General features: G+C 36.6%; 1 protein-coding gene across 1 annotated transcript in view; it reads left to right on the top strand.

The window, feature by feature from the left end:
- ERP44 (endoplasmic reticulum protein 44) overlaps positions 1-19987 on the top strand; it is a 53175-nt gene that overhangs the window by 17294 nt on the left and 15894 nt on the right. The window contains exons 2-6 of the mRNA XM_059815288.1: positions 4002-4074; positions 5938-5977; positions 9589-9704; positions 18930-19114; positions 19595-19710. Of these exons, the coding sequence (XP_059671271.1) occupies positions 4002-4074; positions 5938-5977; positions 9589-9704; positions 18930-19114; positions 19595-19710 (530 nt within the window). The remainder of the gene's footprint in view (positions 1-4001; positions 4075-5937; positions 5978-9588; positions 9705-18929; positions 19115-19594; positions 19711-19987) is intronic.

Genomic DNA, 19987 nt, shown 5'->3' with positions numbered 1-19987 from the left:
TCAGTTTGAAAATTATTTTTTTCCCCAGTTACAAATGTGAACAGTCATCCATGTGTCCTTCTGATGTAGGCCAGTGGAGTAAAAAGTTTGCATTTAAAAGTAAGAAATTCTGAAGACATTCTTTAGTCGGTATGTTTTTCAGAACATATGTTCAATACCTGTTTTAAAAAGCGTGTAGCTGACATTCAGAAATTATTTCCTCAAAAATGTCTTGTTTTCTGCCCATGGGTATCAAGCACAGGCCTCATCAAAAGTCAAAAAATATTCTCAAAACAGTGTAGCTTCTTAGCAATTTAAATAAGAATTTGTATTCCTTCATGTTAAATATTAATACTGGCAATATCATAAACCTTCTTGCATCTACGGGACAGCAAGATTACTGGGTCAAAAGGATGTGTTTCCTTCCTTACAGGCATTATACCTTTATGAAAGCTTCAGCTGAAGTGAGTCTTGCATATTTATTGACATTTCTTCAAGGAATGCTTTTTTTCCCTGAGCCTATCTAGTTATTATGAAGGTTTTGGCACCCACAATTACTTAGTCATTATGAAATGCTTAAGAACGGGATTATGAATATATTTTGTCAAAATAGAATTTTTTATACTTCTAGTGGAAAAAGTATTTCTATTATCTCAGTTTTTGTGCGACTTTTGGGGAAGGACGTTCTTAGTCTCAGTCTTTTTCCGCTGCTGTTTAATATAAAGGGGCAATAGGATATACAGCTTAATTTCATTTTCACCTTCAGTATATGAAGATGTTTGGGGTCTTCGTTTCAGTACATACAGCTTGCACCACATTTTTCCACAATAAGAGTTAAGAAAGCAATCAAAACTTTTATTCATGCTATAAAGAAATATAATTTTTAATTTCCTTTTTCTGCATATAGCACAGTCTACTAGACAATTTTCTTGGTTAGTAAGCCCTGTGCTTTGATTTTGCAGTTAAATATTTGCATTGCAAGTTAAGGTGTCTTGTAGCAATCTACAAATGAAACTACAGTTCCTGATCTATTTAAGTATATCTGCTGAATAACATAGCCTATTTCCCGATTGCAAATAATATGCTTATCTATGTTATGTTTAATTTATGTGTAATCTATCCTGTTAGATAAGATTTGTGTTGCTGCTGTAAAATTGCATTAGAAAAAGCCATGTGGGTTTAAGAAATTGTTATCTTACCCGTTCGGTATGTTATAGCAATACAAACTTCTGAGCTCCTGTGAAAGTAGTTTCACCAAGGCCTACTGTGGAAATTCTTTCTGAGTATGAATGCTGATGCAGAGCTGTGTGCAGCAGCTAAAATGTTCCTGCTTTCTAGAGGCTTGTGTGGATTTTCTGTGTAAACAAGCATTGTCCAAGATTATAAGCAGGGTAAGTAACTCTGTGGTCTTCAAGAGTATGATCAGAGGTTCCTGACACCTTGCGAGGGCAGCTGAAGCCTTGGAACTTCGATGAATTAGCGAAGTCACCTGTGATAGGATTGGATGATCGCCAACTAAATGAACCTTGAGTCTTCTTTTGCCTAGAGCAATATTCCAAATGTTATTGTTAATCATAACTACTGCTTCAATTGTACACAAGCTATGTCTAACCTAATATTTGCAGGAAAACAGCATGTGTGTACGAACAAAAACTATGCCAGCTCATTCACATGCTTAACTGACCCATTGCTACGAATGTAACTACTACTACCAGCACCTCCCCATAGCAACACCATAGAAGTCCTCATCCCATGCACCACTCAGGGGGTGATGGGGAGGTATCTGCACTGATGGTTGCTGTCAGCTGTCACTCATCTGGGGGTAACCTGACCGTTGTGGACCAGGATCCATATACGTAGCTTCTCTCTGCAAAGAGTGAAGGTGGGGTCATCCCTTCTTGCTGCCCAGCAGTCAGCAACAGCAGCATCTTCAAAGGCACTTCCCCAATATTGGCCTGCCACAACTTGTGCACTGCATAGCTTGCTTAATCAGATTTTTTTTGGCAGACCATGTCATTATGCTGTTAGTTTCAACAATGGACCTTACAGCTCAACTGCTAGTTTTGTTTCTATACAGTCATCTGAAAGCCACGATTCAGACATTTGTGTCGGGCAGTTTACGTGCCACAGATCTTAGACTTGCATATAAGATAAGTATCTTGTCCAATTACCAAGTGAGAAGCACTGGTACGTATTTTGTATTACAACAGCTGGTGTGCTTTCAGCCTGTAGTGTAAGATGGAGTGTATATGCTACCCAGCGGCCTCTATATGGGAAATACGAAAGGATCAGTGTCTTCACTGAAAAGTGTTTAGTGATCTATAAATCAGAAGGAATTGAAAATGATTGCTGCAAATCTCACTTACATGCCATTTACAGTGATAGCTTGCGAGCTATGACAATGTCTCGCTGCAGAAGTATCCCACAATTTTTGAAGCTAATCTTAATGGCAGCAGGCATCCAGTATGGCTAATGTTTTTGAGAGGCCGATATTTGATATACATTTACAACAAATGTTAGAAAACTTGGTGTTTGACATTGAATTAGTCTTTTGATGAATTGTAATCAGTGTCAAAGATGAGTGTGCCCTGGGGACTTGCTGCTTGTAGTCATGGTTCTAGTATAGGTCTGGGATAGGTTTCAGGCTCTTCCATAAATGCAGAGATCCTTGTATCACCGGATCCTTGTATTTAGCTGCTCTCTGTGACATTATTTGGATGGTCTTTATGCTTCCAGCTAAATTTTTCCTTGGTGTCTTTGGTAAAAGCAGCTGTCAGCTCTGCCTCTCTAGCCATAGGCAGATTTTCTTTGCAGCTGCAAGGGATAAACTAAGGCTCTGGGAATGTCAAATAGTGTGTATGTCGTGTGCCACTGCATCTTAGTGCGAGGACTAATTCTTCAGGTATCATTGGGAATCTCAGGTCTACCTGGCTCCTTGACTTGTATGTTCCTGTCAGTTCTCTAATGAGAACCTTCCTTTTCCTTTCCTGCCATCTCTGTCAGCTGAATCATGGAAACCATGAATGGAACCATAGAATCATGGAAAATGAGGCTGGAAGGCATCTCAGTAGAGTGTCTGGTCTGAGCCCTGGCCCTGCTTAGAGAAGTGCTGACTTTCTGACTGGGTTGCTCAGGATGGAAATGTTGACGTCCCAGACCAGAATCTAAATTGTCCCACTCAAAAACTTGCATGCTCATATCTCTCAAAGCAAAAGTAAGTTGTGACTCACTGATATCTCTCATCTCTCTCACCTGGGACAGACCAGCAACTCTACCACCCTTTTCCCCCACCATATTTTGAGATAAAAGAACTGGGCCTGTTGCAGTGAATATGACTGCTCTTCCATAAAACTGTGTACTGCTGTGGTAGTTGCATTAACAGTAATACATGTATTGCTTTGTAATTGAATGATCCGGCTGATATATATAGTCTGATATGCCAGTTGCGTGCTGTGTCTTCAGCAGCGTCAAGAAAAAATACAGAAGGAGATAAAAGATTGTAGCTAGTTGAGTTAGATATACTGAAACTGTTTTCTAAAACAGCAATAAAAATGGAGGCAATTGCAATCTTTACCTACTAAGAAACTTTTTAACCAGACAAGCCCTGTAAGTGACAGAAGGAATTACTTGTCTCTGGGTGAAACTGCTGTGCCTGCACGCTTCTGGGCTGTGTGAGATTGTTAGGTGGCTAAAATGGGTTTTCAATTCTTTCTTCAGAGTGAATTTATGAATAGAAGCTATTCTTAAAGGTACAAAATTTACCTGTAACATTTCTGCCAACATAATAGAGAATCATATGAAGAGATAGCCAATTTTGCTTTAACTGTGAAAGTATGTTATATCTGTAAACAGTGTTTATTTGTGTATTTGTGGTACTGCTGTCATCTGAAATGCTTTGACTGAATTACAATTACTTTACTGTTCTTCTCTAGCTTTTGAACTGCAACATTTAAAATCATAGATTTGTTACTACTTTATTGCTGAAACTTTACATACCTTACTGGTTTGCTTTCTCTTTTTAGGTGTCCTGGCTTTTTAATCCAACAAGAAGTGAAATAACAAGTCTAGATAGTGGAAATATAGATGACATTTTAAGTGAGTACTTTTGAATTTATTTAGTTTTTCTTTGTATGTCTACAATCACTTATCTGTGTCAATCTTGCAATGTTATTAAATGAATATGCATACCTTAGCTTTGAAAATGTGAATTGCAATCGGCATAGAAGTATCAAATGCCTATGATCAAAATTAGCTGTCTGAACTAATGTATCACCTAAGAAATTACTTCATTGTCATCTCAATGAGGATTTGAAGTGTCTAAGAAAAATACCTGGTATCTTGTTTGCAGATGGGAATGCTTGATTACATAACCAAAACCTGTCAAGAGAGCATTTTAAAAGTTCCCCCCAAAATAGCAGCAACTGAAACCCCTGGTGATGAGCCTTAAGTATCTTGCTTGTTCAGCTGTGTTTTTCCTGAGGTTAAGCATTGTCCTGATTCTGGTGGCTCATAGAAAGGAGACTCATAAATTGTACAGATGTCTATTCCTTGTCTAAAAAGTATGCGATTTTCCTGTATCTGGTTGTCTTCACAGGAAGAAAGTTATTACATTGTTTCAAATGTATTCAGAAAAAAATCTTTATATTCTTTTTATTTAGGTCTGTACTAGAATCTGCCTACTATTACAGGATTGCTTTGTGTAGTAAATGTATGATTAGTTGATATAAGATCTGTTTGTAAAAACCTTTTATACAGTGGAAAATATGGAATCCTTTTGTAAAATGTTATTCATAAAAGGGAATATATGCCAAGTGTAAGTACTTTTAAAATTTATCCTATTACTTTCAACAAATACTTTATGCCTTGGAGGTAACCCCGAATTTCTCTGTGCTTGTTAATTTCCTGTTCACCACTTGCATTCCTTGCTGATAATGAAAATCTTAATGCCATAATTTTAATCAAAACTGTAGTTTTTCCCAGCCTTCTCAAAAGTTGTCTTTTCCAGCATGTTGTCTTTTCCAGGCTTCCAGTGTCTTAATCTTCACTCGTAACTGCTTGGTAACTTTGTCAATAGTGCATATTCATCTAGCAACATTTCTGCTTTATAAAGCTGTGGCCGATATTCTGTAGTTCCAGTATTTATTTCAAGGCTTTTTTCAATGTCTAGGCCACTACTAATAATAAAAATCAATATACAGCGTAGTTGTTATATTGTGTAAAGATTACAATTTATTTTTCTGCAGGAGATTTGTCCTTCTAGTTTTGATACATTTTCCTTTTTTTTTGGTATGTGAAAAATAATGTATAGGAGCGTTATTTCACTACCTCATCACATACATCTCTAATGTATTGCATTTTTTTCAGTATCCCTTAGCATTTTTCTTTTTTGGGGACTGAAGGTTTCTCTGTTACCTTTTGCCTTAGTATCCAGCTTCTTAGCAACTAAGGCAGGTAAAGACTGACCAGAGTAAGTTGCATAGGCAGGCTGCATGTTGGTCATTCTTCTAACCCAAATAGTTGACATGTCAGCTTTTAACTGTTTTTTAATGCTTACGATAGTCTAGATAATGCTTAAAAGGCATACTGGAGTACAACTTCTGGCTTTGAGTGCCTTAATTTTAAATCCAGAATTACTTTTTGTCTCATGTGTCACTTATTTACATCTTTGACATCTTTTGTGTCTTAATACTTCAAGTATTGACATTTTTAATGTCTAATATATCAATAAAGTCAATAAAATACTTGACTGAAGGCCTCTTTCATACTTCCCCATTTGATATAGATTACATTTCAGATAAGAAATCCTAGCAGTTTTCTAGCAATCAGACTAAGCTGTATGCTGAATAACCTAGAAATATTGCTTTTATAGATTTTGTGTGTATTTTTATAATCTCAGATAAAAGCACAAAGATGTTTGCCTCACAATGTGACATTGGTTTTTTTTTTCTTTCCTCTCAGACAATGCAGATGTTGCTTTAGTTAATTTTTATGCTGATTGGTAAGTTATACAAGTTTTTTTTTCTATGTTTAACTTCTGTCTTTTGAAAACTGTCATGTTTGGCTGTAGTTTTCTAATTGAAAGTGCAGTGGTATGTTGCTTTCAAACTAGTTCTTTCCTGTTTTTTTTGTCCTGATTACTTCCCCTTCTGCTGTTCTGCCATCTTTTGTTTCATTTGGGGCTCCTATCAGAGGGAAAAAGCTTTTATAGTCGTATGGAATAACATGCAATGTAATGTAATAGATGTGGTGTTTGGTTTTTTTTCCTCTTGGTAAGACAGATTTCATCAACTTTTTGCTCTTTAACATAGGATAGTCCAAAATATTCCATTTTCCCATTTTCTTCTGTGTTGGTCCCATGCGTGTGTGCTACAAAGAAAAAGGCTTGAAATTACACTAAAAATCAAATCCTTCTCTAATCTGGAAGAGCTTCCAAGTGGAGAATTAGAGAAATTATAATTGAGGAATGAAATCTGAGCAACTGAAAAAGGAAAGATTTTGGGGCCAGATTGGTTAGACATTATGAAAGACATACTTAGAGGGAACTGTTTACTTGAAATTATGCAAGCTTTTTTTAAAAAACATATCAAGTCATCGTTAGAATTAATTTAAGCACCATACCCCCTTTTTTTATTGTGTAAGAAGTAATTTTAGGTGTTCTGTTCTGCTACACCATTAACATTTTAAAAGAATCTTTAGCAAGGAAGAAACCAGAAAAGTATTCAGAGAAAACTTAACATGCAAATTAATATAGAAAATGAGGTTAGAAAAATAAATAATTTTCTGTCTTCCTTGATTAAAGTAGTCTTGGATGTAAATTGCTTTATAATGTAAAGCAATGTATAAACCGAAATACTACATTTTAAATATTCCTCTCCCTGCTGTTTTGCTTTGAGAGCATAAAACGTTGTCCTTCAGAATCAAAGGCTGTGTGGGTGATTAGACTTCTGATTCCTTTCACCTCTTTCACATCACACTGTATGTCTAAGTCTGTAGGTGCGTATGGCCTAGAAATAGCAAGCACGCAGAGCTCTACATGAAAAACTTTCACTTTGCCTTTACTGATAATTCATTCAACTAGTAGCAGGCTAATTTTGTTTTTTAAAAGTGATTTTGAAAAACTCATACCCAGTCTTTTCATATAGAATGAAGTTTTCAGTAAAGATGTCTTTAATGCCTTCATTTAAACTTTGCATAGATAGACATTATACCAATCTAAATCAGTTTAATAACCTTTGTATATACCTCTGTCATTTTATAGACAATTTTTATGCTCATAGAATCGTTCAGGTTGGAAAAGACCTTTAAGATCATCAAGTCCAACTGGTAACCTAGCACAGCCAAGTCCACCACTAAACCATGTCCCACAATGCCACGTCTACATGTTCTTTGAACACCTCCAGTGATGGTGACTCCACCACCTCCCTGGCAGCCTGTTCCAGTGCTTCACCACTCTCTCAGTAAAGAAATTTTTCCTAATATCCAGCCTAAACCTCCCCTGGCGCAACTTGACGCCATTTCCTCTCATCCTATCACTTGTCGCCTGGGAGAAGAGACCAACACCCACCTCTCTGCAACCCCCTTTCAGGGAATTGTAAAGAGCAATAAGGTCTCCCCTGAGCCTCCTTTTCTCCAGGCTAAACAACCCCAGCTTTCAACTGCTCCTCGTAAGACTTGTTCTCTAGACCCTTCACCAGCTTCGTCGCCCTTCTCTGGACACGCTCCAGCACCTCAATGTCCTTCTTGTAGTGAGGGGCCCAAAACTGAACATTATTCAACAGTTTGCATCTGTTCATTTGCTACCACAGACTAAACTGATACTAGGCACATTTAAACCAATGGAATTTTTCTTCAGAGAGATTGCATTTGTCTACCAAGTAAGGCATTTGTTTGAAATGTTATAAGTAACTAGTTAAGTAAGAAACTAGGTCTAATCTCTTACCTGTTCTGTATAGAATTATGCTATAAAGGCTGCCTTTTAAAATAAATAAATAAATGAAACTTTTAAGGTGGTTATTTTCAGTTTGTGATCTGCAGATACCTGGTGGATCATGGACTACTTCACAAGGTTTTATTAAGGATAACTAAGGAAAGCAAACCTATGGAAACTGAATTTAATGCACTGAAATTTGGGGTTTGTGTTGCCATTGAAAAATCATTTTTGGATTTTGCAAAACACAAACTGCAGGAGGCTAAAAATTCATGTTCTGGTATCTTCCCTCTATCACAGGAGTATCAATATTTTAAAACTTGATATAGCAAGGTAACAAGTATCCTGTTTTAGGACCCTATTAGCACAGCTCTTTCTGCAAATCCTCACTTGTATCAAATCCTCTCTAGAATGGGTTTGCTTTGAATCTAAAGATTTGCATATGCTTGCAAGTTGATTCACATTATAGTAGGCCATAATTTTAAAACATTACAGCCATAATTATCCTCGTTACATGTAGGCATTCAGTAATAACCTCTCAACATAGTGTACTGCCAGTCTATGATGTAATGTGACCTTTGAATGAGAACAGATCAGTTTTGCTGATGAAGATACTCTGCTGTAAGGGTGGAGAAGAATGAGGGACAAGGAAGCCATGTGTAACATATACATACTACATAAATGTGTAGCATACAATTGTGCTGCCCAGAGTCAGGTTTCTTTCAGAAAATGGCCTTAAGTCCTGCTTCTATTTTGAGAGCAAAACCTGCCTCTTCATTTGAATGTTTGCTGTTGTAGTCAAAAGGCATCCCCAGGCTATCACTGTTCACTTGAAGCAGGGCTTCAGTGCAGGCTGTTTTATTGCAAGTCTGTTCCATGAGGTCTCATTCTGAGAACTTCTACATTGCCATTATACGTCTTCAATTTAAAATTCTGCTGTGTGTTTAGAAGAACAGAATATAAAATAATTTTACTGACATTATAACAATGGACTTGTGCACTAATGTTACCCTAAACTCCACAAATCCACCAGAGCATCTTTACAATCCTACAGCCTTTCTCCATGGGCAAAAAGAGAGGATTTGCTTTAAAATCCAACATGACTGGAAGAAGGGACCCATGGGATTCTCTTGGTTCATAGTGCTGTAATAGCAGTCTGTTCAAATTCTACCAAACTTGAGCAATAATATAATAAGCGATACTTTTAACTTCTGTTGTTGACCTTTATAAAGTTACCTCTGATATCTCTTGAACGTGATTGTTGGTGAATATTTGAATCTTAACAATCCAAGTAACTTCTTTTACTATATTTTTAAAATTACTTCCCCAAGGATAAGTCATGTAGAAAAAATGAAGAACAGTCTTTCTGAATAGAATGTATTTCCTGAAGGCTTAGAGTTGATTAATGGTGTTTCTTAAGCAGATAAAGGAAGGGGGCACATCTTGAACTATATATTCTTTTAGAAAGATTTTTTTTTTCCCACCTGAATTATTCAAGTTACTTTCGAACCTATTTTTCTCCAGTCAGTTACTGGGATGATTACAAGCAGATGTTCTTTTCCAGTAGCTTTTCTTTCTTTTTTTTTTTCTTTTTCCTTCAAAGATTAAAATAATCCCTGAGTCATCAGTTAAAATATTTCAAATTAATATTTTGAAGTTATGATTTTGTGTTCTATTCATAGGTGCCGCTTCAGCCAAATGCTGCATCCTATTTTTGAGGAAGCTTCTAACGTAATTAAGGAAGAGTATCCAGATAAGAATCAAGTGGTGTTTGCTAGAGTAGACTGTGATCAGCATTGTAAGTAAATTTATGTTTTTCTGTGCTATCCTGCCAGTAAGTTACTCATTGTATTGAAGAATATATTAGACAGCAATCTGAAGTGTAGTTGGACCTGCCCTGTCATTTAGCCCAGAGAGAGTTGCTTGTTGTCAGTGAACCTGTTCTTCCAGATTTGTCAAGGCAATCTGCAGTGTTGCTTTCTCATTGCATCCATAAACATGCATGTATATCCATTCAGCCTGTCTCATTTAATGGGGAAAAAAGAGCTGGGATTAGAAATTGAATTGGCTCACTGAGGGGTCAGAGAAGCACTAGTGCTACAAAATGGTGCAGGTCTTCACAGCCAAGAAAAGGGACGGGTAGCCCTCCACTGTCAGCATCAAGATGATGTTCTGCTCAGGTCTTCCCTCCAACTAGGACTCATGATGGACTGTAAGTTGACTTTTGCACAGCCAGAAGGGGATCAGAGCTTTTCTGCATTGCTGTTTGTACGTATGCCAACAAACAGTTGCCTACTTGGGTTCTCCTCCCACCCAGAAATACATGAGAATGATATGCCAAAACTTACTCATTTTATGCTGGTATTAATCCCCAAAGTTGCGTTTTAATCTTGTAATAAGTAAAATGTAAGGAACATCTGCTACACATTGAAAGACAAATGGATAGTACTGAGATTTTCATTATGGTGCTTTTTATAGTATAAGATCAGCTCTTCTGTTCTGTGCTTCTGGAAGAACAGCACTTGCAGACATAGTTTCTTTACAGTGGTTTCTGATTCCCGAAGAGTAGTACCAGTTGCAAGTGGCTTCAAATCCCAGCAGAAATTCAGTTCTAACCAATACTGATCATAATATTTGGGCTTTACAAAACTTAATTTGTAACAAGAATCACAGTTGGAAATTTGAGGAATCACTGTACAGAGTTATTAGTTTGTATTTGTAGCAAATCCTTGGGACGTGCTGTTGACCTAATAGTTTTGGTTTAGTGCTCTGCTAAAACCCTAAAGAGAGAACCTTATAGAACAGAAAAAAAGTCAATTGCGTATCTGTGAAAAGTAACTGATTTCATTTACCTTTTTCTTTCCCATTTTGCCCGTCTAACTTCTTGGGTGTTAGAGAGGGTTTTTCCCTATAATGAGCATTCTTGGCTTGAAGTGTCTTGGTTCTTACTTGCAGATTTAAAAGTCAGTAAGTGCCCTTGAGCATCTTCCACTGGTACCATTTTGTACTCTATTTTGTATGCATGCATGTAGTTGCCCAACAATAAGAGCACGTGTCCTGCAATCTTGAAAGAGATCTCAAGCATAAAAAAAAAATAAAAAAATTAAGGGAGCAAACAGTGTCAACTCAGTTTCCGAAATGTAAGATAAGCTGATTCTTCAAACTTGGGAGTGGCCGAGGAGATTCTGTTTTGTCCCTTCCCAAAGATCAGTAAGACCAATTCATGACCACAGGAAACTTAAATGCCTCTGGGATTAAATCTTTGAATCACTGGGTTATGAGATCCCCTTTATAGCCTCAGCTGGGAAAGAGGCACGACAGTATTCGCCTAGGGTATGTGAGGTGGCTTTGAAGCATTCAGCTGCCTTCCTACATTGGAGTGGTAGGGACGTGTTGGGGAACTGATACAAAAGTTTGAACACACGTGTTCTTGAAGAGCAGTTACATTAGACACACAGTTGTAGAATCTCCTTTTCTGAGCAGATTTCTTCTAGTGCCTTGAATACAGTGTATTACAGTGCATTTGTGTAACTGCCTGTAGCATTTCCAGAGAAGCAGCAGAATGGAGAGGTGTGGCTATACTTAGAGCTTCACAAGATATGCTTTAGTCTCCTTGACTTATAAGTCCAATAGTATTTTTTTCTTTCTGATTATGATGTTGTCTCTGTTAAGTGAATGTTTTCCTACCTCCTTCCTGAACAGCCTTTTCTAGAATCATAGAGTTTTTGGGAGGTTGGTGGAGTTCTTTTGATTTGGGGGTTTTTTTTGTTTTGTTTTTGGGGTTTTTTTGGACCTGGAATACCTTCCCAGATGTCAAATACTTAACTACATTTTTAGCTTCTTTCTTTTTCACACTTGGTGTTGTCTTCTGCTTCCAATCATCTGTCTATATGGTGTGTGCTTGGAGATCTTAACCAACAGCACAGCATTAAGTATTCAGATTTGCCATCCCTAAAAGTCAATTTTCAAGTAAGGCCATGAAATCCTTTGGAGTAGTATACTGAAGGCAAAGCCTGATACAGTCTTCGCTGAAGTTTTCTTACTGAGTTTTTTTGTCTGTCTTTTGTTCTGAGATCTACTGCAGGGTCTACACAAATAAACTAACCCTGACTTTTACCACTACAATTGTAGAAAATAAATGCAGTTATAGAAAACATTCTGATTGGTTTTGTATCAGTTTATTAAACCAGTCACACTACATACTTGAAATTACTTTTGTCTATACTTCTGTATATATTCTATCACTTTCATTAGTGATAGTTTCTCAAATTAACTTGAATCAGTTGGGGGGAGGGGGGAATTAAGGACATTCATACTTTCAGTTTACTTGATTTTTATGGTTGTCCTAATAAGTCTTATCTCAGTGTTTAACAGTCTGGTTGGCTCATCTTTTTATTGAGTCAAGATAATGAAACTTTGTAGAAAGTTCTCACTAAAGACTGTAGTAAAATCAGCCTGTGTTGCTGACTTTTATTGTTAAGGTTTACATTAACAACTGAAGTCCTTACTTTGTTTGCTGCAGCTTTAGTTGCTTGTGTATCTCAGAGAGTCTTTGGGCTGCTGGACGCCCAGTGTTTAACCCTGAGATGTTCCTGTCTTAGCAGTTATGTGCCTAAGAAAACTTTGCCCTTACACCTCAAGTATTTGAAACACTTTAGAAGCATGTTGCTTAATCTTCTCCTCATATGCTCATTGAATTGAGCTCATCAGAGCTTATTACGGAGAGCTAAGGCCTGGATGGTGGAGGGGATGCTACAGCAGAGATTGTCTTCCCTCCCCTGGGAGTAGGGGTAGTGGGCTAAGTAGTATGAGGCAGCCAAGAGTTTTAGTCTGTCTTTTTATTACTGGAACACCATGAGTTCTTTGTGTCCTTAATTTAAGAAGTAGATGAGCATGACTTCTGCTGCAGAAGCTGTAAAATGTGAGAATTAAAAATAAAATCCTATAATGACAGAACAAGTCTTTTTCTGCAAGTAGCATTGCCTTTCTGAATTAAAATAGCAAAGCTGTATATGTCATTCCTGGTTTCTGGTGTTTATTTGCTGGGTTGTAAGCAATGGTACATTTCATGGCACACAGTTATTGGGTATGTCCTAAAGTTTTAAGTATTTTAACTTTGATTTTAATGTATGTAATAGCAGCTTTTTAGTAAGAGGGGTGAATGTTACTATATTATCCAGCTTTGGCCTGCTGTAGTAGTTTACTAAATGTTGGAGTCAAGATTGTTATTACCTTTTTTCCCTGTTTTACCTTTTTATTTTTGTATGTGTTTACATACTTCAGCAACACTAGAAGGTTTATGCCAATATTTTGGGGTTTGTTATGTCTGCAGATTTCATACCACTAGTAGTTCACTATTAGGATGATGTTGTAGAGGTGGTGGATTATTTGCATTACAAATAACTGTTTCTTTTTGAAGCCAAGACTCTGTAGGGAATCCAAATACCTGATTTCAGGCCACTCAAAAACAGCTTTCAGAATGGTCAGCCAGGCATAGATACTTTCCATTTAATGCACTATTATTGAAGCACACTGCAGGGCCCAACAGCTCACACCAACTTCTGAGGGTAAAGCAAATTAAAGAGAATTATTGATGCGCGCTGCCAAATGTTTGATGCTTAATGACAAAACCATCATTCTGTCTGCTCTTATAGCCAACATAAAGATGATTTTTCTGGAAACTGATGGGACCCAATGTGATTAAATACAAAATTTAAATATTAACGCTATATTAAGCCTCTGTATGTGTTATATTTTACACCAGTTTGTAATATTGTGGAAGATAATAATAACTGAAATGTGCAAGATAAGTCATCAAGCTGTTTTTAAGCTGGTGTGGAACATACACTGAAGGTAAATCTGTTGAAGCAAGTACTCTTTCAGTTTCCAAGACCTCATCCTCTTATAACTTACAAATATCTAAGTTCCACTACATTGTTTGCTGTTAAAATCTTTGGTGGTTTTGGTGTGTTTGATTTAGTAATTATTTATCTTAAAAATTATGCACCTCTATTCTAAGTGTAATACCTGGTAAAAGTGACCTTCCATGTAAAATGATAGATCTTTCTGCATATACATTATTAGGAAGGTTTTGTTTTGGTGGGGTGGTTTTTTGTTTGCTTGTGGGTTTTTTAATCCTTTGTCTTAAGCGCCAGTGTTGGAAACCCACTTGGTATCATGGATTTCCCATGTCTCTGTTCTCTGTGAGTGAATATTGCAATATAGAAGAACTCATGTTTCTGGAGGAGAGCTTGTATTTTGAACAGTTTCTGTGAATTCAATATTAGGAGTTGTGGTAGAGAATGCTTATAAATTAAAGTATATATTGTGTTTCTAATTCTACTGCACCATTATTTCTTTTGGTTTCTGAGTTAAAAAAATTTAAAAATAGCTGGCTTGAATAAATCTTTGTGCTTCTAAACAGAAAGCAACTTCTCTCTGGTGGGGTGTTGAGAAGTGCTTTGCTAGATAGACTGTTTAGAGAACTCTTGTTCTTTTTTTCAAAACATCTGTGAGTGGTGCTCTCATTCAGTACAGTGAGCTGCTGATCTCTCTGGGTCTGGCCATTCCTGTAATGCACGCTAATGTTAGTCTTCAGAGAGTTACTTAGATTGTATTGCTCCTGTGCCTTTGGTAAGCAAAATAACCCAGTACGATAACAAATTTGGAGGTTCAAAATTAACTATAAATCAAACTGTCAACAAGCATGAGGATTTCATTGCATTCCTGCCACTTTGCCTGGAAAAAAATATCGGACTGAAAGAGTTATCTTTGGATAAAGTAAAAAGTGGAAGTGATTCAGAGAGGTTGTTGATGGCTCTCCTCAGGAGAGCCATTTTGTTAGTCTGTCAGAAAAGGTTATGGGATGCCTACTGATGAGGCCCTGCTAAGAGCAGGCATGGCTGTTGTGAATGCTCCTTTGCAGCAGAAGGTGGTCTAGATTTGCTGTTTCCCAGCTTCTTAGTAGCCAAGTTTGATGTAGAACATTGATTGTTTTTCTTGTACCTGTTTTGGTCCAACATACAAGTCACAGTATCACAATCACTGGGGTAGGATGCCTACTTTAGATGGTCTCCAAAGTTCCTTTCTAATTCTGCTTCCTATGAATATTCCCAGGTGTCATGAGAGGAGTAGTTTAACTGGGGAAAATTAACGCTGTGTTACAAAATACTTAACAGTAAGGTGAATGTAGTACTGTATGTAGGAAAGCAGGAGGCAAAAAAGTGTCTTTAAGTGAACTTAAAATTCAAGAAAAAAGCTTGAGGAATAATAAGTAAGAAGGTACCTATCAAGACAGATTTAATTTCTCATTTGTAGCGTACCCTGACAGGTAGCCTGAGGGACTTCAAAATATGTGATTGATCTCAACTGAGCAAGCAGAATACCCATTTGGTAGTCCCAGCTTCAAATATACAGCTGAACGAATTTGTTACCTTTGATGTGGAAGGTATTGCACAAGGGTGAGGAAGAGGTAATATGATTTGACACAAAAAAAATAGATAGTGTTAGATCCAGTAAATTCAAGCTATATATATACACATATGTAGCTACGCAACTTCTGTAACCATCATGTAAAAACAAAATTAGGAAATGCAGTAGCTTGGGTTCATGCTAGCTCTTCCTCAGACAACATGAAAACCCTCTTTAGAAAAAGGGACACTATGAGTATTTTCAGGAATTATTTTTATGGTGTTTGAGTTTTGGAACTCAGATTTTCTTCCAGATAATTTTTCAGACTCTTGTAGTCCTCTGTTTGGCACGTGAATTGCTTCAGGTGGTGCCTTATATTATGAGATGGGCATTTAGGATAATTATCAGTATTGTTCAAATCCTAGTGGACATGTTTTTTGAGAGCCAGTCCTGTAGACTTAAAATCTAAATATTTGTTTGGTGGTATGAATTATGACCCTGGAAGACTAAGACAGTGGACTGAGTTAATGGTGCCGTGATACCCTGATCCTTTTAAATATTGCTGGTTCTTCAGTGGAAAGGACCTTAACTACATTGCGAGTGGGAGCCTGCATCAGTATAGTGTGTCTTGATGCAGTTTTTCAACATATTATTCATTGTACATTTAATTTTAATTTAGTGACAATAGACTTGAGATTCTCGGTGACTGGGTAGTTTAGAAATGGTTGTATACCAACAGGTATCCATGCAAAACAGGGAGGAGAGAATCATCTGAATTCAACAGTTATTGGAGCTCTGCTTGAAATTTCTGATTTGTAGAAGACAAGAAGATGATCAAGTATGTCAATAGCTTCCTATCATAACTAATATGAAACCATTCTGGCGAGTGATTTAATGATTAATTGGGCAAAATACAAACTCAAGGTTTGTATCTTTTCAGTACCTTAGTATCTGAAGAAAATGTGAAGTCATAGCAAAGAGACTTCTTTTTTTCCTCTTCTTTGGGTAGGTTACCCTTATCTTTTTCAAATACCTCTTTTAATCAGAAAATGGACAGTGAGAATGTCTGGAAATATTTTTACATATAATTTAGGATTTACTATAACTAATGCGATCTATGAATGAGTTCAAACAATATTCCAAGTATTTACATTGTGTATTTCCAATTTGAAAAGGAATATAATTTTGTAGTTGCTCTGCTTATGCTAACTCTGCCTGTATCAAATGCCAGGGTTTAATGAAGCACTTAAGGTTTACTCTATTTGACTTTTGAATGAATTCAAACAATTTTTCATGTACTTGCATTTTATATTTTGTAAAAAGATGGTTTTCAAATACTTACTTGTGTAGGACTGTCATCTCTCTGTGTTAGTTCAAATACCGATATTCATGGAATCTCAATGTAATTTGTAAAGCGCATGCAAGTTCTGACTTATGAAATAATTGTTGAATTCAGTCTTGACAGTGGGGATTTTATTACAAGTAGATTTTTTTATGCAACTTCAGCACTTGAAGATTTGCATCCTTAGGGAGTGAAATCTCCATCTCAGAGAACCTTCAAGACCCCCTGAGATGCCTGTTCTGCAACACATGCATCCTTATATAACTATGGAAATAACCTGAAGAAAAAGTCCATATTATGAAACAAAAGTGTAGTTTTGGTGTCCACTTGTCGTGGAGTTCAGTAACATAGTAATAGTCTTTAATCTCAATGTGTTTTTGCGAAACCTTGATATGTAGTGCTCCTTGTCTCTTATTGGACCCTGGTCAAGTTTTCATAGACTGATGTACCATCAGACCAAAGGTCCTTCTATCAACAGGAGAGAAGGGCAGCAAATGCCTGATTTGCTGACATTGTTTTTCTTCCGCTGAGCAAATATAAAGTGATTCCTCCCCTGCTAAACTTCCCACCTTCTTGCAAGCAGCTCTTAGGGACTTTAACTAAAAAGTGATGGCATTTTAAAGGAACAAAAAAAGTATTGCTGTAATACCTGTTAATGTTGAATATATTGGCATCTTCCCTTGAGAAATTTGTATTAATTTGAAATAAAAGTACTCTGAGTTGAGGACATAAAATATCTTACCCTTAATTTTAACTGTAATTAGTGTATTAAGAAACTCTTCTGGGATATTTAGGACACAGTTCAAATCCTTGCTTAGTCAAAATCGATAGGCTGAATTCTGCAATACTTTATAGTGATGCAAAGCTTGTTAGGAACTGGGCTTAGCTGGTGAAGTTTTTAAGCTTAATGGTTTGAGGGATGTTAAAGTACTTTTTTGTGGAGTAGATATGGTTCGCATTCCTTTGCCGTGCTCATTTTGTTTTCTGTTCTTGGTTACCTGGTTTCTCCAGTCCTTCCTCAGAAAAACTCCTTGACACTTTTTTTGCTGAACTTCAACCATATCTGGAAGAGGGAAGAGCATTCAAATCTATTAAGTACTTAGAGTGGTTGCTAGATATTAGAGGCACAAAACCAATTTCTGCACTGTAGTAAAGGTTGCTGTAAAAGTTAAGGCTGATGGATCATGTTCAGTGTGCCATGGAACCACTTGCTGGTTATGTATAAGTTTCCCTGTCAAGGTGTATCTGCAATGCCTATTGCAACCAGCTGTGTCCCAGTGATTAACCAAAGTGGAAAAGGGACAAAGGGACACTTGAAGTACTCTGGTGGGGCGTCGTGAAGAACTGTATTATTGCCTTTAAGGGGTACAGGACGCACATTCATGGGAAACTGGGCTTCATTGCTTCTGCTCGGCTTTCTTGTTTGCTGCTTTTCTAATTTTATTGTAAAACCTCTTTCTATTTTTTTTATTCTTCTTTTACATTTGTAAGTCTCGTGAATAAATAACTTAGTTAAATAACTGACCTCTTATATGAAGGTGAAAATAGCTAGTACTCTTACGCTACATGAACGCAAATACGTGTTACTTTGTTGTATGAAGCTCTGTATGGTCCAAGTCTAGAAGAGAGCTGGGCTGCATGTATAGATGTGAATGAAGAACTGTCTTGAAGGGGATGCTGAAACTGAGTGACCAGAAAGGTGTTTCAAAACCTGAACAACTCAGAACTGTAACAGTAGTCTTCTGGCCTTCACAGGCTTCAAGATATTTTGCATATGGTTCACGTTCTCTAAAATTTAAGACCTAACAATTAGATTTCCAGCATTGTAATTGAGATAAAAATCATAGTGAGTTTAAAGAAAAATAGGGGATTATTTATTCTATTAAAATTTTCTCATGTGGATTAATTAGCTGAGATTTGGCAAGCTTTTAAGATTCTCATGTTCTTGTTATGCTCTTAAACTGGGTTTTCCAGTTGTTCATAGGAAGTGTACTAAATGAGTGTAGCTGACCAAGTCAAGTATTTACTTAGCCCAGATTTTGGCCATGATTTTTTTATGAAGATCAGTACATGTGAGAAATACTGTAGCTGCTATCTGTTCTCTCCCCTATGGTAGTGTTTGGGTTTTTTTAGTTTGTTCTTGTTTAAAGATGTGGAACTACTGGTTCAGAGATTCCACTTCAGTGTGCACATACGCATGTATAAGATACCATGTTCAGTGTATTTCTGTGTTTGTAGGGCTTTGGTTTTATTTTCTTAATTTCTTTTTAGCGGATATAGCTCAGAGATACAGGATAAGCAAATATCCAACTCTGAAACTCTTCCGGAATGGAATGATGATGAAGAGAGAATACAGGGGCCAGAGATCTGTGACAGCAATAGCAGATTATATCAGGCAGCAGAAAAGTAACCCTATTCGTGAGGTCCAGGATTTGGAAGAAATTAGTTCTCTTGATGTAAGTCTTCCAATTTTATTTGTTCTAAATATATTATTCTTCTTTTTTTTAATGTTGAACTGGTGAAACATAATGTATTTGAAGTACATATTTATTTCTTTTTTTCCATTCAGAAATGTTGTGAGTGCTTTTTTTAAACTGAGTGGAAAACTGGATCATTTCCAGTATTGCAAATTATTCCAATGTAGTCACTTTCAACTGCATTCATTTTGTTACAATAACTTCGCTACCAAATTACTTATTTTACTTTTAATAATTTGAAAAGAATGGTATGTTGTATTTGACAAGATATTTCTAATATTCCTCACTGGAAAAATACTCACAAGGATGCTTCTCAATATTGAAAAGGCAGAAAAGAAATAACTTCTGCACAGTTATTGACTGTTGAATGAATGGCATCTCTGTATTTAATATTCTTAGGGAGTAACGATAGTTTTTGATAATTTGAGGTAAGTTATAATTTAACCTTTGTTTTTACAGCGCAGCAGAAGAAATATTGTTGGATACTTTGAGCAAAAGGACTCTGACAATTACAGAACCTTCGAAAGAGTAGCGAATATTTTGCATGATGACTGTGTATTCCTGTCTGCCTTTGGGTAAGTTTTAAAATGTGTTGGTTGCATGACTTCATTATTGAAATTGTGTTAATGAGTTGTATATAATTTAATTGGATGGACTTCTTTAATACTTTCAGTGTGTCATAACTAAAGAGACTAGACCTTAACAGATACAAACACTGAGAAAAGGATAGGGGGAGGGGGAAAGAACTCCTCCTAGCCTTAATGTTTGCTGTGAAATCCAGCTTTGGTTTTTGGCTCCTTTTTCTTTTTTTCACTCCTTGTCAGTATAGTTTAAATGTAATTGTGGAGATTT

Source organism: Gavia stellata, chromosome 3 (assembly GCF_030936135.1).
Source record: "Gavia stellata isolate bGavSte3 chromosome 3, bGavSte3.hap2, whole genome shotgun sequence".
NCBI lineage: Eukaryota > Metazoa > Chordata > Aves > Gaviiformes > Gaviidae > Gavia > Gavia stellata.
This window is presented reverse-complemented; position numbering and strand designations above follow the sequence as displayed.